Consider the following 15697-nt stretch of genomic DNA (forward strand, 5'->3'; position numbering starts at 1 on the left):
CAATTGTGTTATCAAGGCACTTGGCACTACCAGCTGATTCTGGCTTACTATTAATCTCTCAGGCAAATAAAAGACTCCTTTGTAGTTAAATGCCTAACCAGCTACTACTATATATTTTTACCTTACCAAAAACATTTTTACAAAAACTACATATAAAGCCTCAAACAGAATCAGTCTGTGCTAACTAGTTGATTCCAATATTGTATCGCTATTTAAATGCAAATTATCCCAGTCAAGCAATAATAAGCAGGCCTGGAAAATTTTATGAAGAAAAATGAAGTTTTCTAGAACAGCTTAATCTTGCTTATATCTTAAATGCAAACTGGACTTAAATCTGGTGATTCAGTTGCACATTCAGTTGTATACAAAACTTGAGGGAGTATACCTGATTAAATTGTATGTTTCAATAGATTCCTGAAGCAGAAGCTAAAAACTTGCATACGTATAAAAGTTACCATATATGAAAATCTGCATACAACTGCATAGGATGATTTGAAAGCTCATTTGTGAACAAAGTATTGTATACATTGGCAGTTTTAAATTTAAAAAATAGAAAAAGCTGCAAAAACTGAAATTTTCAGGGCTTTTTTTCTTGATGAAATCAAGATAGAAAATTTTCTTACTGCTAGAAGTCTGGATAGTTTACATAAACATTTTTATTTATTATTTTATTTATATCCCACCTTTGTTATTTTGATAAATAACTGAAGGCAGCTAATATAACTAATATTGCTTCCTCCTCCTATTTTCTCCATAACAATAACCCTGAGAGGTAAGTTGGGTTGTAAGAGAGTGACTGGCCCAAAGTCACTCAGTTGATTTTCATGCTTAAGGCAGAACTAGAACTCACAATCTCTTAGTTTCTAGGCTAGTGCCTTAATCACAAAACCAAATTGGATATCTTTTATATTTAAAAGGACATCTGGAAAAGGGATCTGGAAATTATGGGTCAAGTAGTATAATTGTGAAAACAGCAGTAACAGCAGAATTTTTAAAATACCACCAAGAATCTGGAAGAAAAAAAAAACATTTCAAGAAGAAAGATTGTCATGGCTTCTGCAAAAGTAAATTAATTTTTTAGAATTATTTGACAAAGAATTAACTATTATGGGAATCTGGTTCATTTACCAAATAGCTGGAGACAAGAAAACCTAAAAACAACCAATTTTATTTGGCATAGGTTTTTGTAAGCAGCAGCTATCCCTAATAAAGTTGAATGGTTTTGAAAAAACTAAAAGACCATTGGCTTACCTCAACGGTCGTTCTCAGGGCACTGCGAGAAGAGTCCAAGTGTGGGTTAACACAACCTATCTGCCCTTGGACTGAGTAATGTTTTTCTTGACCACGCCTCCCTTTGCCTCCCTATGTTCAGTTTAAAAACGAAGGACAGTCGTATGGTAAGATTCACAGTCAATACACAGTCATATATATTGAAGAGAAAACCCCCCTGGGTGGGTTTGGACTCTCCTCGCAGTGCCCTGAGAACGACCGTTCAAGTAAGCCAACAGCCTTTCTCCAGTCCGCTGCTTGGAGAGTCCAAGCGTGGGACATGCCCAAGCTATTGAGTCCCAGGGTGGGTAAGAACCAGAGCCTCCACAGTTTCAGCAACTCTTTGCAAAATTCTTCTTCCGAAGGAGGCTTCAGCTAAGGCAAAGGTGTCTATTTTATAGTTTTTTATAAAGGCGGTAGGGGAAGCCCACATGGCCACCCTGCAAATGTCCAGAATAGATGCCTGGGTTGCCCAGGCTGCTGAAGCTGCCGTGCTCCTAGTAGAGTGTGCGGTAACCCTGCACGGGGCCAACTTGCCCTGATGTTCATACGCCAGCTTAATGCAAGTGCGCAGCCAACGACCTACGGTGTGAGATGAGACCTTGCGGCCGAGAGACCCAGGAAGGAAAGAGATGAAGAACACCTCTGAACAACGGAATTCCTTAGTCCTCTTTACATAAATGCAGACGGCATGTCTCACATCCAACTTATGCCATTCACGCTCTCTAGGGTGAGAAAGTTTAGGACAAAAGTTAGGCAATATAATCTCTTGAGATCAATGGAACAGAGAGTTAATTTTAGGGGTAAATGAAGGATCGAGTCTCAATATAACCCTGTCGGTGTGGACCACGCACAAGTCCTCCCTGACTGAGAGAGCCGCCAGTTCGAACACCCTGTGTGCAGAAGTGATAGCCACCAGAAAGGCAGTCGTGATGGTCAGGTGGCATAGACTAGACGTACGCAGAGGTTCAAACAGGGGACTCGTCAGAGCCCTTAAGACAAATGGGAGGTCCCAGGACGGGTATCGGTGGACCGCCGGAGGGCTGATGTTTGCCGTGCCCTTCAGAAAGCTCTTAATTTGAGGGTGCTGGCTCAGAGAATGAGACGAACCCCTGGCCAGGATGGTCGATAGCGCTGCAACCTGATGCCTGAGAGTACTGGGTACCAGACCCTTATCCAGACCCTCCTGCAGGAAGTCCAGGGTCTGAGGGACTGAGGCAGAAAAGTCAACAATGTCTCTAGCCTTGCACCACAATGAAAAGGCGGCCCAGGTCGCATCGTATATTCTGGTAGTGGAGGGTCTCCTCGACACTTATATTGTTTGTATGACCTTGCCATAGATGTTCTGTTTCCTCAGGAGGTCCCCCTCAAGTGCCAAACGGCTAGTTGTAGCCACTGGGGGTCTGGATGACTGATGGCCCCCTGGCTGAGGGAGACTTGGTCCTGAGGAATGCCACGGTCTCTGAACGGAGAGACTGACAAGGTCTGCGTACCAGGACCTCCTGAGCCAGAACGGTGCCACCAGAAGAACTTCTGCCCGTTCGGTCAGGAGTTTGGCCACTACCTGAGGAATGAGGGGCAGAGGAGGGAATGCGTATGAGTTCCCGAGGCCACTCGCACCTCAGTGCGTTCATCCCTTCCATCAATGGTGATTGGTAACAGCTGAAGAATCGTGGCAGTTGTGTGTTGGAATGTGTGGCAAAGAGGTCTACTTGCGGTTTGCCGAATTTCCTCACGATCTGTTGGAACAGGTCCAGGTGTAGGCGCCACTCTGAGTGATCAATGCGCTGTCGGCTCAGCCAGTCTGCCTCCCAGTTGCTGGTTTCAGAGATGTGATCTGCTCTGAGAGAAGCCAGATGTTCCGCCCACCTGCCCAGAGCCTCTGCCTCAAGCATGAGCCCCCTTGAATGGGTACCGCCCTGCCTGTTTATGTGGGCTTTTGTTGCCACATTGTCTGTCATTAACAGTACATGACTTCCCTTTATCAAGCATGCAAAGCGGTGTAGCGCGAGTCGGGCTGCCCTCAGCTCCAGCCAGTTAATGCTGTGGGCAGCCTCCCTCTGAGACCACTGGCCCTGGGCAAGTTGACCCTGACAGTGGGCGCCCCACCCCAGAAGGCTGGCATCTGTGGTCACAACGACCCTTTCTGGTTCTTTGAACAGACAGCCCTTCACGACCGCCTTGGACCTCCACCAGGCCAGGGTTCGGATCACCTTCCGCAGGAGGCACACGGGCCTGTAGGAGTTGCTGGTTTTTGCTCTCTGCATTGGAAGGAGAAATCATTGCAGTTCCCTGGCATGCAGCCGGGCCCAGAGAACCACCTTCAGACAGGAGATCATGATCCCCAAGAGCTGGGACAGCTGGATGATCGGCACTGACCTCGACTGACAGCAGTGGTTCACTCTGCTCCTCAGATTGTTCAGGCGGTCTGGAGACAGGAATACCTGGCAGGAATTGGAATCGATGACGGCGCCCAGATGCTGTATGCACGTGGATGGTCGGAACTGGCTCTTCTCCATGTTGACAGAGAATCTCCGAATGGTTAGCATGACATCGCGTCGAGCCTGCTCTGGTGTGACAGAATGAATAATTATGTCGTCCAAATAACATTCCAGACGGATGGGATGGTTGCGGAGATGAGCCGCTACCACCGCCAGGATCTTGGTAAATGTTCTGGGCGCTGACGAGAGCCCGAAGGGGAGCGCCTTGTACTGGTAGTGCTTCCCTTTGGAACAGAACCTCATGGAACCTCCTGTGGGCAGCATGGATGGGGACATGCATGTAGGCCTCTTTCAGATCTATCGATGTCAATAGATCCCCTTTCCTCACGCAATCCAGGATGGAGTGGAGGGACTGCATCTTGAACCTCTTGTAAGCCAGATGTTGATTCAGGCTTTTCAGGTCCAAGATGGTCTTCCACCCCCCTGAGTTCTTCGGGACCAGGAACAGGATGGAATAGAAGCCCCGTCCCTCCTGGTCCCTTGGAACTGGTTCTATGGCCTCTATCTGGAGGAGATGGAGTATCTTCGCTTGCAGGAGCTCCCTCTTTACTGGGTTCCTGGAAATGGGACAACGGATGAACTTCCTCCGGGGGAAGATCAGAAATTCTAGGACTAGGCCGCTCTTGATGGTATTGAGGACCATGTGTCCGAGGTGATCTCCTCCCACCTGTTGGCATACAGCTATAGCTGACCTCCTATGGGAGGAACCCTGTGATGGTCACTTCTCTCTGCGGAACGGACGGGCATTGTTGTTGTTACTGTTGCCCCCGCGAAATGGCTTCCGAAAGGAAGACTGTTGCTGCCTGCTACGGGACCCAAAGGAAGTCCTATCTTGATTTCTATCCCCCCCCCCATTGGAAAGACCTCTGGTAGAAAGATGATGAGGGTGCTTGAATGGCCTCCTAGGTTCGAAAGTACTGCTTATGAAAGGGACAGGAGCCCTTACGTTCATTCCTTTTCAAAGTGGCTGGGAGGACCTTCCGTTTGTCCTTGGTTTCAATGACAAACTTGTCCAGGGCCTCCCCGAACAACTGCCCTCCCTTGAAGGGAGTGGAAGCCAACTTCCATTTGGCCTTCATCTCAGCCTGCCAATGCCAGAGCCATAGGAGGCGGCGAGATGTAATATTGGAAGCTAGGGCCTGGAGGCAAACTTTGCTGCATTCAGCGAAGCATCTGCCGAGTATTCAATGGCCGTAATAATTTTGGTAAGCTCATGGCACCACCTAGACCTTCTGGAAGGAGGTTTGGATCTGAGTTGTGTCAGCCAGAACAAGGAGACTCTGGTGAAGAAGGAGAGGTGGATGCCTTAATGGCCCAGGCAGCCGCCATGAGTGTTTTGTGGCATGCCTTCTCTGACTTCTTATCTTCAGCCTTTAGACCTTCTAGAAGGTCAGCAGGTAGGTTAGAATTGGATGTCAAGGACACTACTGGAGCATCTACTTCAAGGAATTTCAGGATGTCTTCCATCTTCCCATTTACAGAATAAAGGGACCTATCCCCCCCCCCCACTGGGGTTGATCAGGGTGCCGGGCTGGACCCATTGACATTGAACGACATCCATGAAGAGGTTGGGCACAGGGATAAGCTCCTGGGTAGGAACCGTCTCCTTGAACAGACCATGTTTATGGTCCTTGGAGGAAGCAGTAGTCTGAGCAGGATTTGGTTTGGGGGTGGAGCCTAGCTCGGTCGCTGCCATGGCCTTGTGAAGTATAGACTTAAACAAGGATGGCTTAAAAAGGCCAGTAAAGGGGGCAGGGGGCAGGTCCTCGTCCACTGAAAGCACGAATCCCTCAGCCCCTTCTTCCTCCGAGCCAGAGGATTCAGAGACTGATGACGTAGGAGGGGAATTCAGCTCCTTAGAGGTGGAGGCCTTAGCCTGATGTTTGGCCTTAGGAGCTCTGGATTTTCAGGAATCTCTCTGTTTAATGCCCTCCGCAATGCCCTCGGAGATGGCCAGAGAAATCACTTCCCTCATTTCAGCTGACAATGCTGGGCTCTTGCCCTCCCTCACCTGATGTTTGCTGGAGTGCCTATGGCACCTAGCCTTGCCCGAGCTGGAGTCCTCCTCTTCGGGCAAGATGCTCTGGGAGGATTCCCTTTCCTCCCTGATAGAGGAACTGGACGAATCAGGATAGCCCCAGGAAGCCTCTGGTGAGGGATCTCTGGACCCATAGTCCTCTACAGAAGAGGATCTACTGCCCCTGAAAGGAGACTCAGCCCCCTCACCCCTGAGAGAGGAACCCCTGGGAGAGTGATCCCCATGGTCTGAGGAAGAACGTTCCTTGTGGTGATGAGGGACTTTAGGCTCCTCCGCCTTATGGGGATGAGAGCCCTCTTTGGCCTTTTCTGGAGGCCCTGAAGGTCCCGGGGAGGACTTCCTGCTGGTGTCCCTGCTCCCTTTTCCCCCCTTGGGCAAGGGATCCAGTCTACTGCGCTTGCTGGAGGGCCCTGCCTGCTCCTCCTGCGCCTCCCTGCATTCCTCAGCCATGCTGCAGTAGGCCACAAGTTAAGGCCTGGCGGGAAATTATCTCACAGTGGAAGGGCACCGACGCTGGCCAGCCGGCTCAAGCGCATCCGCAGATGCTCCTGGAGGAAAGGGCCGCCTGCTGGACGGATTCCTTCCCCCTACCGTCCTCGGATCCCCGAGACTTAGCTGAGGAGGGAAAGGCTAGCCGGCGCCCTGGACTAGCCCCGCACCCCTGGTGGCACTCTGCAACTGAGAGGAAGCTTAATCTCGCTGTTCCTGGCCTGCTTCTTCACTCTCCGGAGCTCCTTAGTGTCCGCACGCGGCATCAGGCCTCTTCGGAGTGACCAAAATGGCAGCTGGTGCGTGCGCAGCCTCCGCCCACCAAATACGCTGTCACTCAGGCAACAGTGCGTGAAGCGGCAGAAACGGTCGCCACTGTTGCCAGGCAGAATAGAGCACCGCCACACCCAGCGGCTAATGCCCGCAAGGCTCTGGGATAGTAGCAGTCGGGAACGCCGAGAACAGGACACCGGTGCGGTCCCTTCCCCCTCCGCTCGCCAGCAGGAGCCGGTCAAGCGACTCACTTGTCCTGTGCCGCTTGTGACCAGCAGAAGACAGGAACTGGCCCGGGAATCCTCTCAGCAGATTAAGACCAAACGCTTGAAATGAGCCTTGTAGACAGGTCCTGAGAAGAACTAGTGTTCAATTTGGTGTTGGGAACCCCAGTCTATCTGTCTTTGGATTGGAGAACCCCCAAAACAGTCCTAACGGGTGGACTGTTTTTAAACTGAACATAGGGAGGCAAAGGGAGGCGTGGTCAAGAAAAACATTACTCAGTCCAAGGGCAGATAGGCTGTGTTAACCCACGCTTGGACTCTCCAAGCAGCGCACTGGAGAAAGACTATGTCTGTTTTGTTCCATAGACTAACAAAGATTTGGTCAACCCCATCTCCAGTATGGTAGATTCATATTCAATATTTTCCAAGTAGTTTTTTAATCAATGTGTTGAGCCATCTTATGGATTAATAGATTAATAGATTATGAAAGAACTGGAAAGGCAGAAAAAATTAGAAATGGTTTAGAAAGTCATTTAAAATTCTCTGAACTGGTTTGATCCGTAAGGTATGAATCAGGTATGATCCATAAGTTCATCAGTGATACAACTTTTTTTATACTGGGAAAAAAAAGAAAGAATTATACAGAATTCCCAAAAAATATTTATAAACTGGAGAAGAATAGAAATGTTAAAATCCACTTTTAAACTGATATAATTTGAGAAAAGGCATTTCACGGACAGCCAAAAAACAACTTGTACTCTGTACATGACAGCTGTGAAAAAGGTAAGGAAATTTAGATTGTATGAAACCTTTAGTTAGTGATAGTGATTATGGGGAAATGAACAAGTGCTGCTATGGCACGGGTGTCAAACTCGCCACGTCACGTTGCCATCACATGATATTTCATGACGTTTTTCCCCTTTTGAGAGATGGGGTGGGTGTGGCCTGTGTGTGATGCATCTGGCCCCTAAGCTGCCAGTTTGAGACCCCTGTGCTATGGCAAAATTGCAGTACTATGATGTCATCAGAGAGGAAAGCCTAGATGACCCACTCCTGTCCATTCCATGTACACACACTACTTTTGGCATGATGATGCACTATCATGGTGTGCTTTTGATGTTTCAATCATGCTTTCACACAGTTCTCAAGTTTATTTTTATTCAAAAAATTTAATTATTTATTCCTAAAGCTCCTTTAGTATTTATTCAAAACACTAGTTGTTTTTATTCAAAAAAGTATTACTAAAATTAATTTTAAATATCTGAATTGAAAGAGCATATCTCTTTGAAAAAAACCCTACTTATTTTCTAGAAATGAAGTTGTGTACTGTATGTTCATTAATCACTTTGTCACAGAGAATGCAATCCACTCTGCTGCTGATACTCTTCATAAAATTTCTGTAGGGAATCTGGGATTCTAGGAGTCACAATGACCAAAGCTTGTTGAAAATGCTCCTTCATGATATATTTGGCCTCAATATCTTCTTGAAGTGCAAGGAGAGCAGCTTCTCTACAAACTGCAGTTATCTGAAAAAGAAAAGCACCAATTACTTTAAAAAAATAAAATTATTCCAAATTCTGTTGGAATAAAGGCAGGAAAGTCACAAATGCAACAGAAGGCCATCTTTTAGCCTACTTTTGCTGAACATCAGTAGAAAGTGTCCAGCTGCAATAATATTCAACAAATCATTAAAACAACAATGCACTCTGCTATCAGTTCTATATACCATACATTTTATGTATCCAAAATAAACATATGTCAGATAGTCAGTTAAAAAGCTGAGCAGCACACAATCCTAAATGTTTAAGAAATAAGTGAAAATTGAAACTAACCCAGTTTGTAATAGTGACTTTCTTGTTTAAAATCTACCTGTGTAACACTCTCATACTCCAAAACAATATGAGGTAGATGATTAAGAAATAAGAAATATAACTAACTAAACAAAGAGACAAATAATTAAAATTCAAAGAAGAAAAAAATACGGAGAAAAGGCTAGAATCTTCAAGGTGCCTTTAGGAAGTTCAGGAAACAGTCTCATGAAAGCTTCCTTTCAAAGGTACATTTACTGCTGTGAAAAACATCAGTGGAATGAGTGACCATTATTTCAGTGTAGAAGAGAAAACAGTGATTGATACTGACTGCACCCTTTTGGGCGGAAAAGAAAATGCCAGCTGAAATGCATTTGTGTCAGCCATTCAATGTTTGTTCCTTGTTTGTTCACTTGCTGAAAGGAGTTACACTGCTTATGCTGGGCTAATGGCTGCCAAAATCATTTAGGGGCTTTAGCATATGTTTAGTAAAGGCTTCTGAGAAGGGAAAAAATTCTCATGTTATTACAATATTCTGTTAATAATTTATGTTAGTTCTGATCAGTGCTCTGCTGCTGTGTGAATTCTTTACAGCCCACTGCAGATCACTAAGGGAAGGCAGGGGAAAAATTGCACACAGCTACCTTGTAGGTAACATTTTGTCAAATCAGGGAAGGGAACCACTGCCACCTTAATTATTATTTTTTAAAATAAATACAATTTCTTAAAAAAATACGTGTTTTCTGGTACATTTTCCCAATAGCTGATTTATCACTTGGAGTCATTTATCATTCTTGCATCAGAACCATCTTTCTCAGGTACATAGCATAAAAACAACAATAGCACCCTAATTCAAACTTTAAGTTAAAACAAATCTTATTATTGAAAGCATTTAATTAAATATAAATATAAATACAGATGGCATCTGAAATCAGATTTGTGAAGCTCTGCTAAAAATCCTACGGTAACTCCTCATTTGTTAGCAATATCATTAAGGTATGGCAGAAAGAACTTAAATGCAAATTTCAAGACAACATTCTAAACCAGAGTCACAAAGTAATGGGGCAGGAAGGAAGAATTAATATTTCAATTTAAATTAGTCATATCCTGCACGTAGTCACATATAATTAAAGAGTACAATATTTTCCCTATATGCTCAAATGCCTAACCATATAAATCTATGTCAATTGATAATACCTGCATCACATGTGATTGCCATGTATTCTGCCTTAAAAATGAACAATTGTTTGTAAATTGGGTGGATTTTTTAAATAATGAATTTCTAATGTTTTATGCTCATTGGAGTTGGGTCACTAATAAATTCAAAGGCATTAATAAATATATAATCACTGTGTATCATACATGGATTATCACATACCCTATGGAAGTGGTTTGAGGTTATTTGAACTATGTAATATCACGTATAAATATTTTGCTCAACAGGGAACTTGAAAACACATGACATAATCTATATTCCTGAAAGGGAAGTTTGCCCCTTGCTATGCTAAGCTTTTGGTGCAATGTTGAACTCTGCCGATAAACTTACAAAGAAAAACTCTTTTTTTTTCCAAACAATACTTTGTAGAAAACATTTTTTTAACAAATTACAAACTGAAAATTAAAGAAACAGCAATCTTATTTTGGATTTTCACACATAATCTGTGGTTCTTCCTTCAACCATAGGTATTCTACTCACATACAGAATATTTGAAAGGATTTTTTGTCACAACACAATTGTCATGACAGAGGTGTTGGAAACACCAATGATTTATTTATTTATTTTACTTAGTCCTAGGAGACTTCCTACCAATTTTGACTTCTGATTGATTTTAACCATTCAGATTCTAAAATTACGGTAATAGTAAGGGCAGGATGCAATCAGTTGTAATTCCCCAGATGAAAACCTTCTCAAATATAGCTTATTATATTCCATAAATCATAGGCTTGTAGACCCAGGGCTAATTCAATAAATCAGATAAAATGAATGGCCAATTCAAAGGACCTGAGCCAGGCCCTTTGTGATTTTCAGCAGTTACTTTCTTCCAAAAAGCTGAGTCTCTTTCAGCTTTTGTGCATCTGAAGTACTAGGAAAAAACTTTAAAGAACCTCAAGAAAGAGAAGGAAAGCAATGAGCTTCTGTGTTAAAATCTTAGGTATTTTTGTTTTAAGTAGCTTTGTTAATGCATCGTCTGCCAAGAACACCTGTTAGCCATTGAATTTAGTCCAGCTGCAGCTGGAGCTGAATGTGTGTGCAGAGAACTGGCAGCCTGCTAGGATGGTCTTACATTGTGCTTCCTTTTTCCATGCCTTTCTTTCAGACTTATCCCCTCCTCCCTGTAGATGGTTACAAGAGACTATGTGAGAAAGAGATTAGGGACCAGGAGCAGATTGGCATCCTGTGGTGGATAGTGAATAGTACAAACCGTGGAGCTTTCCTGGATGACAACTACCTGCAAGCGCACGGCTAGCCTGTGGTATGCACCCTCCTAGGCACGTCTTAAAGCAGGATTAGGGAGTGGGAACTCCAACTTTCCCACTCAGCATGCAGGACTTTGAAAAGCTTCCAAAATGGAGCCCTTTTAAAAAGAAAAAAAGGAAACCCCAAGAGTCAAATCTTTTAAAAAGCATTTACTCCTTTTCCCTAACTTTCTAATGTGCAACTCCTACTAAACCAGTCCCATGGGCCAGCTTAAATCATAAGGCCTACTCACAAAGACCAAAAGGCATCCTTGCATAAAAATATTAAGGCCACCAAGGAACAGGAACTGTAATTTATATCTCATTCACTATATATGAAAAACTGAATAATTACTGAAAAAGATCAACTCTAATTTCTATTTTATTATATTTTTCTATTTATAAACATATAAATAGAAAATATAAATTTTATATAAGTTTATATAACATATAAGCATATAAATCTTGAATAGATTCTACTAATTTTAGACTGACTTACAAATTAGCTTTTCCTCCTCTTAAGAGTGAGCATATAAATAAAAACTATATGAGTTAACACTTTCAAAGCAGAGCAAAAGCATAACTGAGAATAGCCAATTCTTTTTTTTGTAGTAATACACTTATCTCCAAAAAGAAATAAATATGTAGAAAGAAAAAATATGGAAAGGGGGGGAGAAATTTATTTCATCCTTCTTGAGTATTTTTCCCCCTTATTCTACAAGCCTCCAAGAATAGATTTAGGGACTGTTCTATTAAGAAAAGGAATAGATTTATCAAAACATGCATTGTTCTAAAATTATGTGTATCATTTATATATCAGTCTTATACATAGTTATCATTATTAATGCTGAAAACAAACAATATTTACTAAAACAATATCTTTCTATCTGCAGCAGACATTTTAATTTACATTGAAAACTACCCAGAACCATTTGGAAGTGAATGGCTTATATATTAGCAATTTTTTAAAAGTCACTATATGAGGGAAAAAGTGGTTCCTTTTCCCCACTGTGGGTTACCCAGCTTACTTTTACAGAAGTTAGTTGGTTAGTACATAGCCTCTGTAAGGAGAAAAGCCTTGTGGGACTGGGAGCCTAATAGGACTGGAAGGCCATTCTGCTCTACGGAATAAAAATAAGAAATTGCTTGCTGTGATCATTTAGGCATACAAAGCAAAAACTAGGATTCCACAGTTGCAAGTAATGCCTCTTCTTATCCCAAGCAATCTAAAGTTGTTGGGAAGAAACCCTTCATATTCCTTAATTAAAAATACAAATCAGAATTAAGTACGTTAAATTCTTTCTCCATCCATTCATATTTCAATTTCAGGACTACCCAAGGAATTCTGGGCAATCAACAGAAATAAAACAATTTATGCAAATCCAATTTTAAAATGAAGGGTGGAGGCCCCTAAAAATTAAATTAGCTCCATTAACAGCCAAACCCATAGTCTCCCCAAAGGATAATATTTATTAGTTTGTTTATTAAATTTGTTTGCCACCTATCTCATAACAAGGATTAAGGCATGAAGAGCTGCTCCACATTACACAGATGGCACACCTCCTGAGTCCCATAAGACATCACCGCTTTGTTGGTAGGACCAAGAACATGTGCACCCTGCCAAATCTAGTAGATAGGCACAATTATCTGGTATAAGCAGTCCCATAAGTAAGTTGGTCTCAAGAACTGCCCACTGCAAGCCAACTCACATAGCATTGGTGTGACATGAGTATTTTGTTGTGAGTCCAGTACTCTGTGTTTGTCACGGTATTTTGGAACAGCTAGAGTTTTCAATTGATCTTCAAGGGCAACATCATTACAACAGTCCAATTGGATGGTAACTAAGGCATAAGTGACAGTGAACAAAAATAATTGATGCAACTAGCATCAAAACGATGCCCAAAGTATCCCTGGAGACAGATAAACAATAATGCTAATCAGGCATAGGTAAAATCCTTTATTAGGACTTTGTGGCAATAAGAGTAATAAAGCAAGTTTATTTCTCAGTAGTCCAGCCAGAGGCCCTCTTATGAGAAAGCAAGTCTCTTCTGAGGGAGCTCTTGCAAGACTGCTGTGAAGACTATTCTAGGCATCTGTGAAATAAAGTCACTTGGCTTTATTCTAAGTTGGACATGAGCTAAGCAGATCCTTTGTAACTGACTTATGTAAGGTCCTATGTAAATGATTGAGGTGTATCTTAGATTGTTTACTTGGGAAGAGTTCGTCAGTTCCGGGAAGGGAGTCCTTACTTTTGTAAGCTCTGTCACCAGTGTCCTGAACCTATGTATTTCCTAGTTAATTAAGGCAAGTGATTGAATCCAAGCAAAGATCAATGTTATTTTGCAAGAGTGAGTGGTGCTTCCTACTTTGAACAAAATGGTGGTACACCCCCTTTCAAAAGACTATACTTGAACCCAACAGTAATAGACAACTTTTGCCCAATCTCCAAGCTTTCCTTTTTATGGAGGTTGTTGAGAGAGAGATAAGTACTCAGCTCTAGCAGGCCCTCAATGAAATAGATTAATTATGTGTTTTGGGCAGCAAAAAAGCTTACAGCCGTTCAACTGGCTATATCTCTTGTTCACCATCTAGTGATCATCTGGGTTTCTGTAGTCTAATGAATTATCATATATTGAAAACAGAATTAAATCTTTGCTGTACCAACTTACTTGGAACCAGTGCGTACATTTAATCCCACCCGATTTAGAGAACACCAAGACAGAATAGGCTAATTTAAGGCTAATAACTGGGGCATCATTCTGAATGAATCGGTGCAGTTCTTAATTGAGTTCATAAGTCCAGGGGGAAAAATTAAGATACTTTTTATTAAATGCATCTTGGCATTTAGAATCCTACTATGATCTATATTCCTGTAAGGATCAGTAAGAAGATCCCTGAAACTTATACAAGTTAAAACAAATGCAGTATGTTTTGTTTGAGTGTGTGTCTGTCTGTCTGTCTGTGTGCATGCATACTAGATCAAAACTGCCATTAAAAATAAAAAATTAAGAGGATGGGAAGTTAGCAGAAGCAATCATAAAGTGGCTTAAATTAAGTGAAAATCAAATGAAAATAATATCTAGAATACTTGCATATACATGTCTCCATTGTGGCTAAGTAACAATTTCAAAGCAGGAGCCCTAGGAAAGTGATCAAACAGATTATATAGTTTCAGCTTGGCAAATATCTAGGATTTATTTAAATATCCATTTATATTTATTGTATCTGGTTTAAGTATATTATTTCTTATGTTTTATACTCTTATAGTCTCATATAAAAGGTGTTTTAAGAGTGATTTAAATGGGGGAAAGAGTGCTATGCAGTAAATGTTAGTGAGATGAACTCCTGACATTTTCAGGGCTATATGGACAACTGGGTATGTAAAAGTGCAAAAAGTCTCCTGAGGAGAGGTGGTATTCTGCTGCTTTGAACCGGTTCACCCGAACTGGTAGTGAAAATTGCGGGTGGACTTGCCCACCCGCCCCAGCTCTATGTCATCCCATTTAGGCATGTTTTCAAGCCAAAGCAGAAGGCTGAGCGCTCCCATTTGCGAACCGGTAGGGAGGTAAGTGAATACCATCCTGAGTGATTATTTTAGTCATATAGTAACAAGGTATTTAGCAGTCACCAGTCATCATGCCAATATTTTACTATTTTTGTTGCAAAGAGGATAGTTTTATTCAGCCAAAGTATTAAAATTAAACATTGCTTTCTGAAAATAAAACATTTCTATTTAAGCATGTGCCATCTGTTTTTACTTTAAAAGTTAAACATATCAGCTATATTTTAAAAATGTCTAATACTTAATTTGTGAAAGAAAGAAAAACCTAGAGTGATTCAATATTAATATTTTTTCATTTTATTAAACTAATAATAAACCCATTATTAACTACATAAACCAATTGATGTCCAAATATTTAGTATAATTAAACAAAGATAAACATTAGAAATTGAAATTTCATTTGGAGAACAGTTATTAATAATAATAATACATATATCAGGTGTTTCCTTCCATGTAGAAGATTATTTAAAAAAATGGCTAGGAAAACCTAATCCTTCTTCCTCTTGTTATTTTCTATTTAGCATACATTTCCTCTCCATCATTATATGTTTAGGAAGTGTGAATGGCCATTGTTGTCATGCATTCATGTAGTGTTCTATCTCGGATCAGTGCAAATTGTTTAATTTTCTATTTCCTTTAATTCCCTATTTCACTGCCCATTCATATAACAAATAAATAAGTGAAGAATAATTCAGCATTTTTTTTGGCTCATTGGGAATATCTATGCAGTAATTTCTACCTGTAGTAAAAGTAATTCACAACCACATGATGTTGACATCTAACATTGACATTTAGGATATGTCAAAATGATCAATAGGTGACCTTGGGTCAGACACACTCTTTCAGCCCTGGTAAGGAAACAATGGCAAACTACTTCCCAAAAATCTTGCCAGGAAAACTGCAGGGACTAATCTGGACAGTTGCCAGAAGTCAACGTTGACTCAAAGACATAAAAAAATTACAGCAAACTTCAGGTTTTGTCAGAAGCAAACAGGACATGCAAGATCTCAAAATACTTTGTATTATCAAAATATATCAGGAATGTGATGTACAAACCTGTGTTATTTAAATTTAAG

The 15697-nt window shown here is 41.7% G+C and overlaps 1 protein-coding gene across 3 annotated transcripts in view; it reads right to left on the reverse strand.

Moving 5' to 3' along the window:
* Nucleotides 1-7943: 7943 nt before the first annotated feature.
* Nucleotides 7944-15697, reverse strand: part of AFG2A (AAA ATPase AFG2A) — a 138967-nt gene continuing 131213 nt past the window's right edge. For all 3 annotated transcript variants that reach the window (XM_014059792.2, XM_014059793.2, XM_014059794.2), the window contains exon 16: nt 7944-8320. In XM_014059792.2, coding sequence (XP_013915267.2) covers nt 8144-8320 — 177 coding nt within the window. In that variant the 3' untranslated portion in view covers nt 7944-8143. The remainder of the gene's footprint in view (nt 8321-15697) is intronic.

This window comes from Thamnophis sirtalis, unplaced genomic scaffold, assembly GCF_051295495.1.
Source record: "Thamnophis sirtalis isolate CommonGarterSnake01/CBP01778 unplaced genomic scaffold, rThaSir2_p1.2 scaffold_10, whole genome shotgun sequence".
NCBI lineage: Eukaryota > Metazoa > Chordata > Lepidosauria > Squamata > Natricidae > Thamnophis > Thamnophis sirtalis.